Raw genomic sequence first — 17,587 nt, forward strand, 5'->3', positions numbered from 1 at the left:
CGTCTCTGAGCACAAACTCACTTCTCTACTCTTTCGAAGTAGTGTTTTGATCTTAACATAGGGAAGTTAGTTAGAATAACACAGAACTCTGGCATTCGGGGTGTCACGTAAAGGTGAGTGCCAGGCACATCAGAGCTTTGCTGTAGCACCGCAGAAACAGAAGTAGCGGCGTGGGAGGTGAGCTGGTCGTTCAAGAGACCATCAAGGAGGCTGTAAGGCGCAAAGCTGCTCCTGATGCCATAAGCAAAACAATAACATTAAACCAGAAAATGTCCGTCTCTTTCTTCCCAATACCAATATCAAAACCAACTAGGTGTTTTCCTTGCATTGTAGAAAGGTTTTGTATCTTTCCACAATGAAGCCATTGTGCTTGATTCTTGCTTTTTATACCGTGTTACAGGCCACTGGAAAGGCTGACATAATTCTGGAATGATTCAAGCCATTGCATTTATTATTCGTTCTCAAGGGTTCTTCTTTTTAACATGGGTACGCAGAACACTGGCATACTTTTTGTTGTTGTTGGTTTGGGGTTTTTGCCCAAAAATGATTTTAAATGCATCGAGTGTGGCATGGATGTCAGTATATTAAATTTAAATCGCAGACAGATCGTTGAGATGAAGTGGCATAATAAGGGTTTTTCCTCGGGAGGTACTTTCTGTAAAAATCTCTGAGTCCCCAAAGGAATCAACTTGTGATAAATGAAGCAATACTTCATGTAGATGTGAAGAAGTGTCACTCCTGTTGTCACACGTAACTGATCCGTCAGTACGGAACAACGGAGGCAACAGATGTACGTGATGTTCAGTTAACCCGAGAGTTCCAGGTCAGCAGCGGCTGACAGCTGACAGCATCCCGTGCAAAGCCAGCTGTGGGTGATGCTAGCGTGGCTTGCAGAATAAGAGCTTTTCTCTGGTGACATTTAAATGACTTGGAGCAAAGGGCGTCAAATAAGACGAGCTTTTATAACTTACTGACAGCTGTAGCGTCCTTCATGCCTTTGGTGGGTTAAATCATAAATTAACTCCGCCGTTCATTTTCAGTGAGATCGCTCCCCTTTCTTTAGACCTCTCCCGATGCTAACGCTAAATAGCAAAAATCTGAGACAGACATTCAGCAGGAAAATTAAGCAGTCAGACACATTTATAGTATTAATAACCTTAGTTCTAAAGGCAAGTTTCACAGTGAGTTCCCTGCTACAATTTGGGGAAACCAGCAATAGCCAAAAACCAGTGTGGAACATGGATTTGGTGGTCTAAAGTTCAGGTGTTTGTCTGAAGTTTGGTAAGTTTAAAAATGAGCCAGTTAATGAAAGATGCCTTGTCTTTCTTTTTTGAACTATTTATTAACATGCCTTGAAATATTTCTGGCCTAGTGAAATGCAGACTTGTTCTTTCCGAGTGTTGCAGTATTCCAAAGCATACAAAGATACCAGGTTTTTAAATACTTTTTTTTTTTTCCCCCTGCTCTAAATAAAGGCCTTTTCAAACTAGTGAAGGGTGAAGTTGGTTCCAGGAATCCAAAGCAGCAGATTGCTGGACCTGGGAGCCAAGAAATGTTCTCTTACGGCTGTGTATCACTGAACCAGGTTTCACCACCCACCTCTTGCTGCACGCTTCTGCTTCTGGTTTTTTCTGGTATTATTTGTCTGTCTTGCTTCTTTAAATTCTGTGTTCCTCGCCGTGGGCACCAGCTTCCACTGTGTGCAAGTAAGACATCAACCAAATTCCCCTGGTTTTTTAAAGCACAGTAATAATCTTATTCCTCAAATTTTACATTTGGTGGGGGTGAGGGTGGGTTTATAAATAAATTTAAATAAAAAGCCCAATTAAATATGAGCTGGATTTCAGATTTCTTTGGTATACACACGATGATTTGATTTAAGTTATTGTGATTCACCAGAAGCAATTAGTGTTTTAGCTAACAGATAGATAGTTCCAACTTCTATCTCCTTCTCCCTCTACTTCTGTCTTTACATTAAGAAGGAATTCTTTGTCCTTAGCCAAGAGCGTACACTCAGGAAATAGTAAGGCTAAACTATTTGCTCTGTGCAAATAGTGTATCAAATCTGTAAGAAGCGGCATAGCAGTTTAGTATAATTTTATTGACCAGATTTCCTGCTGTTTTGCTTGGAGTCACCTTATTAAAAGGCTCTACTCCAGTCTACAGGAACTTATTTTGGCCAGCAGTTTGTTTTGAAATAGCAAACATTCGCCTTAGTAAAGTGATGCACATATTTCCTGATACACGCATTTCCAAAAATAATAATTTACCTAGTCAATTATATATTATAAAAAGTTCTTCATAACATGAAATCAATAAAGCCTTAGTTTGCTTGCTCCCTTTTTACATAAATTCGGTCTGACACAGAGTTCTTTGGTTTCTCCTGCTCCATCCTCACTTGTATAAATATGACTGGGAAGAATAAAGACGCTTTTGCTTCCCTTGGCTAATCGCTCTGCCTCCTTTGCACTAGAGAATCCCGTGGACAGAAGTTTTTTGAATGGTAGCTCAAACCTTACTTTATATGCGGTGCTACGGAATATGACATTTCAGGCCCGCTGGTTTCAGCGCCTGTTGAACAAGCAGAATATTGAACAAGCCGTGGTGGTGTTAGGTTCTTGGCAGTGCTAGGGTTACGGTTGGACTCCATCTTAACGGTGTTTTCCAACCTAAACGATTCTATGATTCTAAGCACGCGCTCTTGACACTTGGATATCCAGGTACTGCTGAGTAAAATACCGTCTTTGTCGGGAGGGAGCTGGAACTGGAGAGATGAGAGTAAGGAGGAAGATGAGCATGTGCCTGAAGAGGGTTTTAGGGGCTGCCCCAGGGTTGGTCTTGCTTCAAAGCGGGTGCTGCGTTTGCAGCTTTACTCTGTGCTTATTTGGTGTAGGAAATTGAAAGGTGTTTAAAAATACCATCACTGTTTCAGATGCTCAGGCAGGCTGTTCAAGCCATCTAAGTAACAGACCCCAGGGCACGCGCCTTCAATAGGGAAAAAGGTATCTTAAAGAGAAATTAATTTCTCATCTTGTTCCCTGGCTGGGGCAGCTGGTGTTACTAACACAAGTAGCTTTTTAAGGTCACAAAGGGTGTAGCTGTAAGTGTATAATAATATGATGGCATAAATTTCTAATAATGCTGATGTGCCGTTGCCTCTCTGTAGAGGGAAAAAAGAAAATTTCTTTGCTTATAGTGACTCTGGAGGAAATTATAACTGCATCCTGTGGTTTAGATATATCCAGTAAGATGCCCTGCGAAGGAGAAATCGGATCTCTTGGAGAGAACATCCTTATAGGAACTGAAGGATTTTAGCATCTTGAAAGAGGGGCTTCTCAGGAAGATTCCAGGTTCTGCTTTAGAAGCACAGGTTTATAATATCATTACACTTAAATCACATATTGTGGTTCAGTCCTGATGGTGGCAGTGAAGTGGTGTGAGAGTTCTTCTTCTCTAGGGCGCTACTGATGAGCAGATCCTGAATTTGAAGTAGTTGCCAATTTAGTCATACCACTTAGCTGAAATTTCAGTTGGAATGAAAAAAAATCTCTTTTGAAGGGGAGAAACATGACGTAAGTGAGATTTTAACCTGCAGAAAAAACCAATATGGTATAGTTCATCCGCGAGAGAGACTTGCAGTAGGTTTCCTAGAGCAAACTGAAATATAGCAGGAGCCAAATGTCAAAATGCAACAAACAGGAGAGGAAAAAAATAATAAATATCTTCCCCTGATTTCAGTATTACAACACTTTAAAATGTTCTTAATGAAGGAGATGTCGGCAAGTGAAAGGACCCGAGTGTACGGGCGAATGATGCGGGGTAGTCAGAAGCAAAGCTGGGAGCAAGGGTGGAAAGACAAACACGATGTTGTTGACGCGCTTCTGCTCGCAAAGCACAGTGCGTGCTCTACGCAGGGTTTCCCGTGCTCAAAATGAAGGTCTGCCCTGTGCTCAACTCTGAAAGAGTTTCTTGTCTAGGACTTGGATTTCCTAGTTCCATTTGAATTAGTTGGTAGGAGTTGTAAAGTTGGGCTTGTTTTACACGCTCACTCCAAAAAGACAATGCTGAAAAGTGTAAGTGAATTTTTAAAACGCAAACTTGTGTCTTGATGCATATGACTGCGTCTGCCGGCTCACTTAGGTCGTACTCTACAGCTCACTTCTGAAAAGGAAGACTAACAGTGTTAGCATAAATTACATAGCTTTACATTCTAATTATTAAGTAATTAGAGGAATGTGAAGGCTCTGTACAGCTGTAGCTGTGCCGTGTGGTCACGGGACTGGGAGACACTCAAGCCGAAGGTTTTTTACAGATTAATTTTGTAAACTTTGAGCAAGCCATTAGTCTCCAAGTTCACAAAGCTACTTCCTTCTTAGCTCACCCAGCTATTCCGCTAATTAATAAATGTAAAGTTTATTATGCCCTTAATGCTAATAAATTACGGTATTTCAGATTCCCGTCACAAGAAGACCAGACTGAGCTGTGGTGACAGGCTGAACAGATTTCCTCCGTTTCAGTGCTTAGGAAGTTACCGCATTGGTTTCCTCGGTCTGTGGTGTGGGTAAAAGAGTTCTTCCCCTCCTACGCTCCTCCTTTGTGATCCATTTATTTGATTTGAGCAGACACTCTTGCTTTACTAGTAGCAACACTGTAGTATGACTAAAGAAACGTTCCATGCAGTATTAGGTTTGGGGGTTTGTTGTTTATATATAAACATACTTGATGTGACAACTGCACAGTGCTCATTTTATTTCGAAAGGTCGAAAACAAATAGATTTATTCATTCTACTGATTTTTTTTGTCAGGGTTTTTCCTCAAACTGGTTTAGGAATGTACGAATAAATAGAATGGGACGTTATCAGTTTCAGGCTTCCAGTATTGGTTATTTACTCATACAATCCTAACGAGGAGCTCCAGTAGTAACAACCCTTTAGCCTGGTTGCTTCCTTTCTAACATAGTCTGTTACATAGTAAGTGATTTGTTCTTTTTTTTTTTTTTTACACAATAATTTTCCTGAGTACTTAGTATCGAGAAGAGGAAATAAACAAAAAAAAAGAAGTCCAGTGCAGTTTTCAGCAGCATTTCTGAGCTTTATGGGCATTTAGGTAGACACCACTGGAAGCCAGTGTGGAACAGTGGAAATCCTTCTAAGTAGTATTCATTTCAAGCAGGCACTCTCTCTCTAAACTCCTGAAAAAGTCTTGGAACTTTTTTTTTTTGTTTAACTTGGAATCAACTTTTTACTTAAATAAGCTTTCTTTTGCAGCTAGACTTGACGATGTGGTGAGTTTAAGACAAAGCAGTGTTCCATGTGGTCTGGCAGAATAGTTCAACAGACTTTAGACAATAAATCATAAAGGCAAAGTTTGAAATGCAGAAGAGGAGTTGGACCCCGTATCGCGGGGCATCAGGACACGCACATGATGAATTAAACCCACTTTTGTCGTTTTGATGTGCCCTTCGTATGAAATAGGTTTCAGTCAGCTTCTGCTACCCGTGGATCAATGCGAGAGGGAGCAGCATTTCAGCATTTCAAGCTTAAATTAGATTCGTGGCCTGAGCAGACGGGTCAAGGGTTGAAACATCTCTTCCCTTTTTGATAGCTTGTGTTGCTTCCAGCGACTCTATACCTGTTCTTCTGTTTCAGTACGGAGTATCGGATTCCTTTATTCTCATTTCCGTAGTCTCTTAAAATAGCTGTAGGGTTTTTTTTCTTTTCTTGCATGCTATGTCTGAAGCTTTTTATGAATGTTACCTCAGGTTTGTGTTAGAATGAGAGTGCTGAAAATGGTGCTGTGTGATGTTAGGAAGAGAAGTCCCTCGGAGTGCGGTAACGTGGTATACACAGGCATGCCGATACACTAACTTAGGCAATAATTTTGCTCTCTCCTTGCATCTCTTTTATTTTTTAGCATTGAATATGATTAATGTTCTGTCATTTCCAATGGCATGTAAATTTTCACAATTGATGAATGATTTCTGTTTGTTTACCCCAGCAGTTTTTATAATGGTCCTTGGTTGTTTAGGACGCAATGATAAATCTCACCCACTTGTTTTAATTTTGGATTAAAATTGCCATCTTAGCAAAGTGTGGCTTGTATCTGGGAGTGCGTTACCCATTAGATTTGCATGCGTGAAATTCGATATGCAGCCTCCAGATTGGACTGTGATCGAACACACTTAATACACCTTTAAAAAGATTCTGCACATTTTCCCTCAAAATCTGGCCACTAAAAACTGCACAGCTCTGTATAAGATGGTGCTTTCGTGTAAGTATAGCTGCTTTGATGGCTCCTAGGTTTCTAGAATCTATGAAAAATGTGAAAGTATTTTAATTAAAAGGTAATTCTCCTTTTCCACCCTTCCTCCACTCTTTCCACCGCTAACTGGTCTGCTGTCCCAGTAGGCTGCTTCTGTGCTACTGGGCTTCTCTTCTAACAGCTGTACCTCCAGTCTGTAGAACTCAAGGTGGCTGGACCTCACTTGAGTTTTGACGGTGAAGGACTACCAGCAACAAGATGCGGGTTTTTAGTTGATTGGCTTTTTAAACCACCTCTCACATTTCCTGAGATGGAGGAGAGAGGGAAAGGAAGAAAACGGATAACGAGAAAGAAAAGGAGCAGCTGTCCTCGGATTCATCTTGTGTCCTCCTTTCTCACCTTGTGAAATCAGTTGTGGCTTCTTTGTATTTTCTCCTACTCAAAAATCTGCTCCTGATAAGCACTTTGCTAATAAATGCAGTAGGGTGAGTAGGAAAGGGACCAGTGAGGACAGTAGCGTGGTCCGCTCACCCAGAGATCCTTGGAGAGCTGAATGTCAGTTGGCGAGACAGGTCTGCACCGGAGTTACAACTCCAGTGGCCATTTTCAGATCATAAAATAACGTCAGTGTTGTATCACAGTGGGACAGAGAAACTGTGTTCTTCCTTGTTCTATGTAACCTTGCTACGTGACATACTTGGTTTGTCTTAAGTTCTTTTAAGGGTCCAGAAAGTCAATACGTCCATGGTTAAGTCTGGTGGCTGCCTCTTAACTCAGAATTTCGCTGTAGCACAGTCCTAGTAGAACGTAGATGGGGAGCTTGCAAAAGGGGGTTACACTTCTGGGATAGACAATGTTCTTTGCGTTGTCGATGGATGGTACACATAGCTGGCAAAAGCTAACTTTTTAATAGATTCTAGTCCTAGTTTTAAAAACTGAAATAAGAACAACTTTGCTGTAGAAAGGAATTTGAAGGAAAATACTAAATGCGCTTTAGAGTTTCAACAACATTCGTATATCTGTTTGCGTATACGGAATTGTAATGTAAACCTTTACTTTTATGTTCATTCGTTGTAGATGTTCTCTCCTGTCTCTTTTCTTTTATTTCCAAATAATTTGTTTCTGTTTTTCTCTTTCCTTTTCTTGCCTCTGTGTAAAGGAGTCAATCACTGTCAGCATAAAGTAAAGAAAGCTAGACGCTTTCTCCCTTTCGTCTTCTGTTCCCATGAGCCGCCGCCTAAGGGTACTGCACTGCTCTTTGTATAGGCTGCCTAAGTAACCCAAAAAGCTGAATATACTAATGCAGTTACTGGTTTTTTGTACTACTTTAGCCTCAGGTAAACAGAGTTCCAAGAATAATGTCATTAAATTTCTGCTACCCCTTCCCTCCTTTTGAATTGGATTTTCATGCCATGTCACAAACTTGCTGGTCCCCGTTTTTATGGGGGACTTAGTTTTAAGCATCATATTCTACAACGACAAACGTATTAATAATGTCAGTTGTATAGCTCTGCATCCCCCGTCTACCCATGGGGTTTTTTGGTTAATATGTTTTTACTTCATTCTTGGACCCCTGATACAGCATGCTTATGAATGAAATAGAATCGCAACAATAAGCATCAGCTGAGATCACTTGGAATTAAATATTGAATACGGTGATGCTTTTGGCTGCATACTGGTTCAGCAGTTGGTCCGGACCAGTTTGGCTTTGTTAGGGGTAAGAAGAATTGGAGTAATAGTTGCATTACTTTTACAACATTAATGCTTATCTTCCTTTTATTCATAAATAATGTCTAAAGTGCATCAGCTTGTGCTGTGGGTATTGGTGTGCAATAGGGCTGCTGCTGTAAATGCAGAATATGGTGCTCATTTGAACATCTTCCCGGTAGAGCTGCCCCCTTTGCCAGTCGTTCAGATTGCAACTTTGTGTAACTGCCGTATGCTCTGTGTAATTCGTGCTTAGATGGTTCCATTTCTTACTCGTGTCTTAGCGATAGCGCAGGAGTGCTATCAGTTTCCTTTGAAAGGGTCAACACCAACGCTACTTACCCGAAGTCGTAAGTGTATGCGCAAAGTCAAATTGAACTGACTCATCTGGCTGTAGATCTAATTTGTAGTGAAGCATTAAATAAAACCAGAAATTGACTTTCCTTAACAATGCCTTAAAAAAACCTAGTTCCACTCCCAGATTTAATTTTTGTGTAATTTTGTGTTCAAAAGTCATTAACTCTGACAAACTTCTTAGAACATATCTTTGTGCCTTGGGTTTTAGGTGAGAAGTCTTAAATTCTGCTACTTTTCTGGTTTCTCTTGAGTCAGGTATATAAGATAACTGCAGTCTGAATACTTTTGGATTACTCATGAATTTAATAGTCTATTTTCCCCTCCCCCTTCTCTGTCCCTTCTCTCTCCCCCTCTGTTTTTCTCTTTCCTTGCATGCCACCTGGATCTGCAGATGAAATTAGTGGGGACGGTAATATGTTTTCTAGTCTGTGTGTTACTAACGTGCAATATGCAACCTTTATATCCGTATGCTGCTTAATGCACATTTCAGTAATAAATTTCCTACCGATTTTAATATTAAAAAGCAGTCTGCTTTGGACATTAGCCAATAAATATTGTACTTTACAAGCTGTGCAACTAACACTTTCCGCTAAACTGGAATTGAAAAAGGAAAAAAAAAAAAACATTTCAGACACACAGGGATGTGCTGTTGCATGCGTTTGCAATGAGAGCTCTGGCATGATGCAAAGAAGGTTTATAGGTTTGCAAGAGCGTCCATTCAGCTTGATTGAAATGGTTATATCACATTTTTTTTGGTCGGTGGGTGAGATAATGGATGTAACATGTGAGAAATGAGTCTACTAAGCGATGCTGTAAAGACACGGTAGCATCAAAGTGCTCTGTTATCCGCTACTGCTCCTTGCTCTACAAGATGGATTAATGTAGATTGAATACATGAAATGTTCATCAGGTTTCAGCCACTCAAACTTCTAATTTTAAAGACAGATTTTAATGTTCTTCTTCAAAACTTTGAAATTTCTTACAAAATATTAAAATTTTCCAGAATTTTAAAGTCTTTTTCCTAGAAAATATTGACTTGCTATCTTCTGCAAACAAGTTGGGCTTTGGTTTTGTTTTTTTTAAAGAAGTTTTTAGCAGTTTTTCTAAAGGATTCCATCTGATGTTGGAAAAAATTCAAACTGCTACTACTGGGAGTGTATGTGTCTTTATTCTTACAAATAGGGGGGACTAAAAGGGCATAAAAAGCAGTATGCAAAGGAAGGCGATAAGAAGAAATAGATAATGTCTTGTGACCTTCCTGTCAGTAAAATATAAAGGGGGTGTACAAATTGTCATCTCCTTCCTCTCCTTGAGATATAAATCATGTTAAGGTAATTCTACCTAAATTTTCTCTCTTTTTTTTTTAAGTTACAAACTCAAAGGGCATTTTTTCTGTCATAAATTCAGAAATTTTATGTCAGATACTAACCCTGTATCGCTTTTTATTGGTGCTTATCATCTGTTATAACTTCTGGTCTCTGATAAGTGGAGGGAAAAGTCATGGAAAAGGAAATATCAAAGAAGTGGTTAAAATCATAGATTAGTTTTTATGGATTTAATATACTGGGATTTTTTTCCTACTATTTAATAAATGCATTCAGATTTAGTGAAGCTCAAATGGACTCGCTCACCTGTACCACCAACGCTGTATCTTTGTCCAAAAGCGACCTATTGGTATTTCCATTGAGAACAATCTCAGGTTGGCCAACAAGTGACAAGGTTCGGTGCTGGTTTTAAAATATGCGAGAGAGCAGCAGTAAACTAATATTTGTAAGTATTAGTTTTACTAGACTTAGGAAAGGCCTCCAAGATAGAACGTCTCCTGGCATCGCTGCTTTGTTGTGGGTGTTCAGCTCTTGAGACTGCTGTGTGTAGCACATCCTTCCTCGTAGAGCAGCCTGGAGAGCCTTGCCCAGAGGAGCTTTGCTCTGGACTCCGCATGGGTTCTGGAATATCTTAGCTGACACGGTTATAGTCTCAGCAGACTTGGTTATAGTCTCCTACGGTATGACTCTAATCGTGCGGTAAAGGCTGCATGGGAGGGAGGTCAGTTATCTTTGTTGCAAAACACTTTGAGCACATCACTGATAATGCCTTGATTGAATTTTCCTCTAATTCCCAGAAACAATGCCAGGCACGTATAGGAATTATTTTCTCAATTCGTATTACATATACTCCTCTCCAGAGTGTTAAATGTGTAACAAAAAATATTTATTTTGTTAATTACATACATTTAATTTATTTGGATTGGCTACTGAAGACCCTTTTCGTTTCAGGATGGTTTTGGGCAATGTGTCAAAACCATGTGAAGTGCTCTGTGGTGTTCTGATAATGCTTTTATTATGAATGAAGTTCATTAATTTAAAACAGAGAGATGAACAAGCCAAGCCATTATCACATTTTGTAAGCACATAATCTAAATTCATCTCAAATATATTTATAATATCTTTGATTCAGCCCATTTTTTTTTACGTAGATTAAGAACTTTCTGGTATCCTCCAATATTAGCTTGTAACAACATTTGATATATATCACACTAAATAAATGTTAAAAACGTCTTACCACAATATTACAAGGAAGCAGAGTGATTTATCCCCATCACATTGGTGTTGTGCTAACGGTTTCTTTCAAACAGGAGCTTATTTTTTAGATCAACCCGGGGCTTATTTTCTACAAAAACTTTAGTTTATAGTTTAGGGAGAAAAAAACATACCAAGAAAGGGATCAGTGCCTCTGGAGTACGCTGGCTGTTTGGAAGTGTGCACTGTCTCTGTAATTAATCAAACTTTCATGAGGTGACTCAGTTTTGCTGTGTCCTAAATAGAAACGGCCTGGCAAAAATTTAAATGGCATAGAATTTCCTGATTCTGTTTTTACAAGACACGGTGTATTCCTACAGGAGTTTGGAAGAAAAATAGCTTTAATTTTATTTAAGTAGTACAAAGTTAGGATCATAAAACTACGTTTACTCACTGAAGTGTGTTGAACTGCAAAGATTATAGGCAACCTGTAGTTTCCTAATTGTTGAATATGCAGTTTGTATGAAAATTAAGCCTCTTGTTTGTGTATGTCTATAATATTTAGGAGCCTTGCTCTGGTTTCAGAGTTGGCTTAAGTTGGTTGACCTGAGGGCTGTCCCAAAAGGGTCATCCCATCCTTCCTTCCCGTCTCACCGTGGCTTTGTCCCATTCTCCATTCAGAACCTCTGCAGGGTGCAGGGAGTATTAGGGATGTATGTATGCTCCAGGGCAGATGGGGAAAAAGGAGGAGTAACTCACAGCTTTCAGAGGCAGCCCAATATGTGGTCACCTGAAACCAACCCTGAAAACCACATACTGGATTTAAAATTACTCAATTTTGAGACTCTCTCTCTGTGCATTTGAAGTTGGCGAGTGGAGTTTAAGGGCCTTGAAGTGAAAAATTATCTCACTCTTGTGGACTGGTTTTGTGACCCCCGGAGGAATTTATCTGACCATTAGGAAATGACCTACGCACGCTGGAAGTTCTTTAGAGCAAGAGAAGGACCTTCTGATGTGACCTGACACCATTTAAACCACTTTGAGAACAGATGACGTTAAAAGTCATAAGTTTTAAACAGAGGAAGAAATAGACTGTTCTTTTTCTGAAAATTTTGAGAATGGGTTGTTTTCAAACACTGTCCATGAGATGTTGATTCTTGACTGCAAAACTGGTGGTGAATTTCCACTAAACAAGGAAAAGTGAGACTAATGCGAGAAAAATGGGTGTAAGGCAAGAGTGTGACTTAAACGATCTTTTTGCTGTAGAAGACTCTGGAAAAGAACTCACCTTGCCACACCGACAGTAGGTAGATGCTGCCCTGGAACATCTTTACTGGCTGTTCTGCATGTTTGACATTAAAAACTAGCAAACTATTATTCACACTTGATTGAAAGTAAAACAATTTAAGCCATTAGTAATGTTTTCTCCTTACCGCAGTGGAATTTGCAGTTAAAAAGATTTTCTTTTTGAGTCAACAGTTTAGATGGGTTTCAGTTACAGAACTTTTTTGAATACGAATGAGTCTTCATTTTACTCCTTGATGAATGCTTCTATGTGACGTAGTATAATTGGCGCTGAGGTCATTATCATACCATAAATTATGCATGAGCAAGTTTTTATTCATGCTTTTGTAAATGCGTCCCAGCAATGTCGAGGTTGGGGGTTGCGACATATCAGCCTTGATAAATTGGAGATATTGTTCTGGAGAATTGTTTTCATCTGCTTTTCCCGAAATTCTTCAATTCCTCCCTTTACAGAGACAGATGACTATGCAGAGATTATAGATGAAGAAGACACTTACACAATGCCATCAAGTAAGTACGGTAGTTAACCTGGGAACTTTTCTGTCCTAAAGCTTCTTTGGTTTAGCAGGGCCTGAATCTTGTCTTTCAGCCTTAAGTAATATGTGCGCAAAGAAAATATTCTTTATGATGTTTTGGAAACTGCTAGATTCGGTGTTTTTCAAGTTCAAGTTTTGAAGGAAATAAAACCAAATTCTGGTTTGCTGCTGCCAGTGACTTCACAGTGAAATTCCTTTTATGTCTCAAAATGTGCATTTTTTTGATTGTGATGCTGAACACAACGCTTAAAGAATGGGTAAGATTTCTGTGATAAGAGCAAACCATTCGTAAAGCTCGTGTGTGTCGGTGTCGAACTGTATCTCACTCTCGCTCTAGGACAGACTTGCTGCTCTCAAATTCCTTGGTAGAGGAAAGTCATCTGTACCACATGCAATTTTGTTAAAGATGAACGACTTCAGGAACAAAAATAAAAATGCAAAGTTCTTCTGAGTCTTCATCTTTGAAGTCAAAAAACTGATGCATGAGCGGCCACAAGGATTTTGTCTTACGGCGTATTTGAATTATAATATAATCTTAATCTGTCAAGGCTAACTAATTTAACGTGGAATTCTAGTATTCTGATTTTAAAAGTTGCGTCTGCAAAATTGCAGTTGTGTTTTGGCAGCCAAGGGTTTCTCTAGAAGTAGACAATCGGTCGATAAGCCGACCTGCACAAATGTGGGGTGTCGTTAGTGTAGGAGGGGTGGATGGTGGTAAGCTGGTACCACATTCTGCTGAAGAACCATCAATCTCCTCAAGGATTTCTGGAGTTTACCATGTGGCAGGAATGTTTCATGATCACCTCCGTGTTTCCAGCACAGTTTCCGCTACTGTGGAAAATATTTGAAAAGCGAGAATATATGTTTTGAAAAACATATATATTTGAACATAAATATTTGAAAAGCAAGAATATATGTTTTCCAGAAATAAACAGTGTGTTTTGAATGTTTTGCAGTAAGTCACTACATGATTCCACTGAAATAATTGCAGGATCAGAAAGTACTGTGATAAATTATATTTTTTTCTTGACATATTAACTTCGTGTGGGGTTTGTTTTTTTTCCTTAATATTTTCATTTAAATTCTCATGAAAGTAATTACTTGTGGGCCCAGCCTTGGATGCTGCTGAACTCTTAAGTATGCCTTCAGTTCCAGGCCCAGGAGATGGGCTGCTGCAGTGAAATTCATTACGTGCGTTGCCGGGTTGAAGTGAACTCAAGTGTTCAGCTCTCCAAGGACTGAGTCAGTAAAGATCACAAGAACAGACCTGTGACTTCTGCTAATGTAAACTTAAAATTGCATCAGTATATTTCTTCATTTTAAAAAAAAAAAAAAGTTAAAAAATGTTTGTCCTTGTCTTGATTTTGAGAAACTTTATCTAAGTAAGCGTTTGATTTTTCTCTTAATTGCACTGCAGAAAGCTATGGAATAGATGAAGGTAACAGGAGACCCTTTACCCATCCTTGTATGCTTGCAATTTGGAATGATGTGGAATTTTTAAGTTTACTATTCACTTTCATTTAATAAACATTCTTTATTTATAGTTAAACCAGTTAGCTTTGGGATTTTAAAGAGGAAAATGCAGTACTTTAAAAAAAAAGAAATTAAAAAGGCATTTATCACTTTCTTATCCAGCTCTAGATGACATTATTTCCGTAGTGTTAATGAAGTCAAAATCATCAGTCGTGGTGTCCTAAGCTGGTTGATTATATTTTTTTTCTCTGAATTGTACAAGTAGAGGTGAAAACATATACTGCACATGCTTTTCTGCTATTCCTGAAATATTTTTCTGTGTCTGCTAGAAATTAAATTGCAAATGAAGCGATTCAATTGCAATTGATTAAATGTTTTGCTGAAGTACTGAGCCATTTTTATCAGTAATATTCGCAGTCGGTTAAACCACTAAATTAACAAAATTGCGTAAGTCCACAAAACATCTCAATTTTACTTCAGTTACACACTGATAGAGGTGTAGTGCTCTCAAAATTTTGCTCGTTCATTTTGTCTTTATTTGCCATGCTCTTGTTCCTGTATTTTTTTCTTGCAGTTACCTCTTTAAAAATTCTCCGGGCTCATTTGATGGTTCCAAAATCTAAAATACCGCATAGTGGAGTTCTCTTAAACATATATAGGGATGAGCGCGCTGAGGCTGTGTTTAATATAATTGGTATTGCCCTAGGCTATTTGTATTGTCTTTTACTAACTATAATTGAGAAGGATTCAATTATGTCTATTGCGTTGAAATAAATAATGCATAGTAGTTAATTTAGCAAATTGGATTTCGCAATTCCTTTTTCATTGCTTGGAGTCAAACGTTTGTTTAAGAGGTTTCCACTGTGTGTACACGGCATTTGTCTAGGTTGGTGTGCAGCAAATGTTAATTGTAGTTATTCATCTGTGAGACATTCGAGTGACTTACTTTGAGTTTTGTATCTTGTGGATTATTTCTTTGCCCTGCATCAGAAATTTGATATTTTAAGTGCGTTATATTCTTATAGCCAGAGATTATGAAATTCAAAGGGAGAGAATTGAACTGGGGCGCTGCATCGGTGAAGGACAGTTTGGAGATGTACACCAAGGAGTTTACATGAGTCCGGTAAGCCTCACTTCTGAAATAAAAATAAACAACAAAAGCTTTCTATTTAAAAAATAAAATAAAAAATAAATGTATTCTTTAGCTGCCTTGGTCTGAGTCTTCCAGAAAAAATAAAAATTGACCTTGTTATTTATTTTTCTGCGTAATCAGCATGTAGAGAATATACCCCACGTTTCAGATAAGTAGAAAACTAGCTCCAGAGTAGTTTTGCTGCTCCTATATCCCCCTTTCTTACAGCTCAGGAAAGGAACCAAAAGAGCCAAATAAATGATTCAGGACTGTCCCAAAGCCAGTGGCTGAGTCAGAATTAGAAGTCGTTGCTTTTCACCCCAGCAATACACTTTCTTCTTTATTTTGAGTGTGTCCAAGCATGGTGAGTACGCGTCCCTTTGGCCACGCTCCCCTAGTGAGCAATCAGTGCTTTAGAACCTTTTCCAGAGTTAAAAACATTATTTATTGGTGTTCAGCCTGACTTGGGTTTAGGTTCAGCGTTCAGTGCAGAAGCTGCCAACTGTGTCAGAATTAGCGAATGTAACTTCTCTGCTGACATAGAGAAGAAATCAGTACCCCACAACTGGGGGACAATAATGTTAAACACATGCATCTGCTTCTCCAGTGCGCATCTCACTAGATCTCTCCCAAAGAAGCTTGTGTGTTAATAAAATTAATACTTATTCCTGAAAGAAAAGATAGAAAATACTTGGACACTGATCCAGCAAAACCCCAATGCACAAAAGTCTCCTGAGTGAAACCAGTGAGGCTGGTGGGACTTGTGTAATTTGGACTGGTCCTTATGTGTTTCTTCTAGACTGCAGCTACAAAAATTAAGATTGCAATTTAAATGGATGAAAAATTAAGTTTGTGGAAAAAAAACAAGAGAAAGCTGGAAAACTATTTCATTTCAACCAGTTTTGAGCTTATAATAAATGAATTTTGCAAGTGTAAAATGAAGATTTATTTCTCATTTGGAGAAATTAAGTGTCTGGATTTTGGATTAAGTGTCTGGATTATTTTCTTCTGGATGAAGTAATAATTCATGTGGACAACAGTCTAGTTCTGACTTCAGAAACGGTATTTCGCAGAAACAGCTGGTTAGGGCCCTGGGTTCGGTGCATTAAATAAACAAATCTTTAATGCAATATTTAAGTAAATAAATAACGATAAATGCTATCTATTTCAGACAAGTTTGAAGTCTATTCCGATACCTTCATTTACAAAAGCATATCTGATATTCTTTGCATGAAGGGAGATTCTTATTTTTCATTTAATCCTGTCCACGTTAACAGGAGTACTTGAGGAGTAATATTTCACTGAACTTGGGGCACAGTGGATAAATCTAATGCTCTATAAAACCAATTAAAGCCCCCTTTTCTTAGGGACTATTGTTTGGAATATGCTGTCTCTCTCCGTTCTTTTTCTTGAATTGGAAAACAGATTTTATTCAGTCATCTTGTGTCTAGTATGAGTTTTTTAAATGGCAATCTCCCGATTGCTTTCATTAATAACATTTTACTACGTCTAAGACACTTGAATGTGGGAAGGGAAAACAGAAAGGTACGATGATTAAATTTTATTGTACTAGTCAGAGTGTAAGTTACACTTTTGGAAGAAATCTTAACACTAGATAAAAGATTAGTTACAATAACATGATAGCGTTTCCATCCTTGTAAATATTCAGCTCACGTGCAAAAACATACGTAAGATTTCTGACCTCCTGTTCCGCTACCTGAAGTTTGAATCTGAAAAATCTCATTTATCCTTGTTCATTGCACTTGCAAAGTTCTTATTCTAGTGATTGTGCGGCATCCACCTCTTCTCAAATGCTGCTTACTGCCAGGTATTCCTGAAATATCACAGCCAGCCTGTATCTATAGGGTACCAAATGGAAAAATGTATGTGTACGTATAGCATCCTATTGCTCAGATGTAAGCAATTCAAATGATACTGTCTTTAAAGGCTGATTTACTGTGGGATTAATCCAGAAGTGTCATTTAAAATAGCATTTGCTGCTCAGTACGTGAAGTGTTGCCAGTCTGATCTGTCCTCACTGGTTTGTCTCCTTATCTGAAAACAAAACATCGGCAAACTCCTATTTCAGGCCTTCTCCTGTATTTATTTTGCAAAATGTTTGGAGCCTTTGCTGGTTGCAGACACTGAAACTCTTCCTTTTGATGCTCATGTCGGTTATGAGGTGTTTCAAAAACTTCAACACCAGGAGAGGGATTGGTCTTGCTGGTCTCCAGAGGTCTCAGCCAGGGTTGGTTATTGAATGCTGATTTCAGAAGGGAATAAAATCATCTCAGTTT

At 38.7% G+C, this 17,587-nt stretch overlaps 1 protein-coding gene across 8 annotated transcripts in view; it reads left to right on the top strand.

The window, feature by feature from the left end:
• Positions 1 to 17,587, top strand: part of PTK2 (protein tyrosine kinase 2) — a 230,891-nt gene that overhangs the window by 156,925 nt on the left and 56,379 nt on the right. For 5 of the 8 annotated variants that reach the window (XR_008464916.1, XM_054191983.1, XM_054191984.1 and 2 more), the window contains 4 exons: positions 7,421 to 7,504; positions 8,717 to 8,734; positions 12,603 to 12,659; positions 15,184 to 15,281. Coding sequence is in view for 7 of the 8 variants with exons in the window: in XM_054191983.1 (XP_054047958.1) it covers positions 7,421 to 7,504; positions 8,717 to 8,734; positions 12,603 to 12,659; positions 15,184 to 15,281 (257 nt within the window). In the remaining variant the exon portion in view is untranslated. The remainder of the gene's footprint in view (positions 1 to 7,420; positions 7,505 to 8,716; positions 8,735 to 12,602; positions 12,660 to 15,183; positions 15,282 to 17,587) is intronic. The other 3 variants (XM_054191982.1, XM_054191988.1, XM_054191981.1) reach the window with 2 other exon arrangements.

The sequence above is a fragment of the Rissa tridactyla genome, chromosome 2 (assembly GCF_028500815.1).
Source record: "Rissa tridactyla isolate bRisTri1 chromosome 2, bRisTri1.patW.cur.20221130, whole genome shotgun sequence".
NCBI classification, from domain to species: Eukaryota; Metazoa; Chordata; class Aves; order Charadriiformes; family Laridae; genus Rissa; species Rissa tridactyla.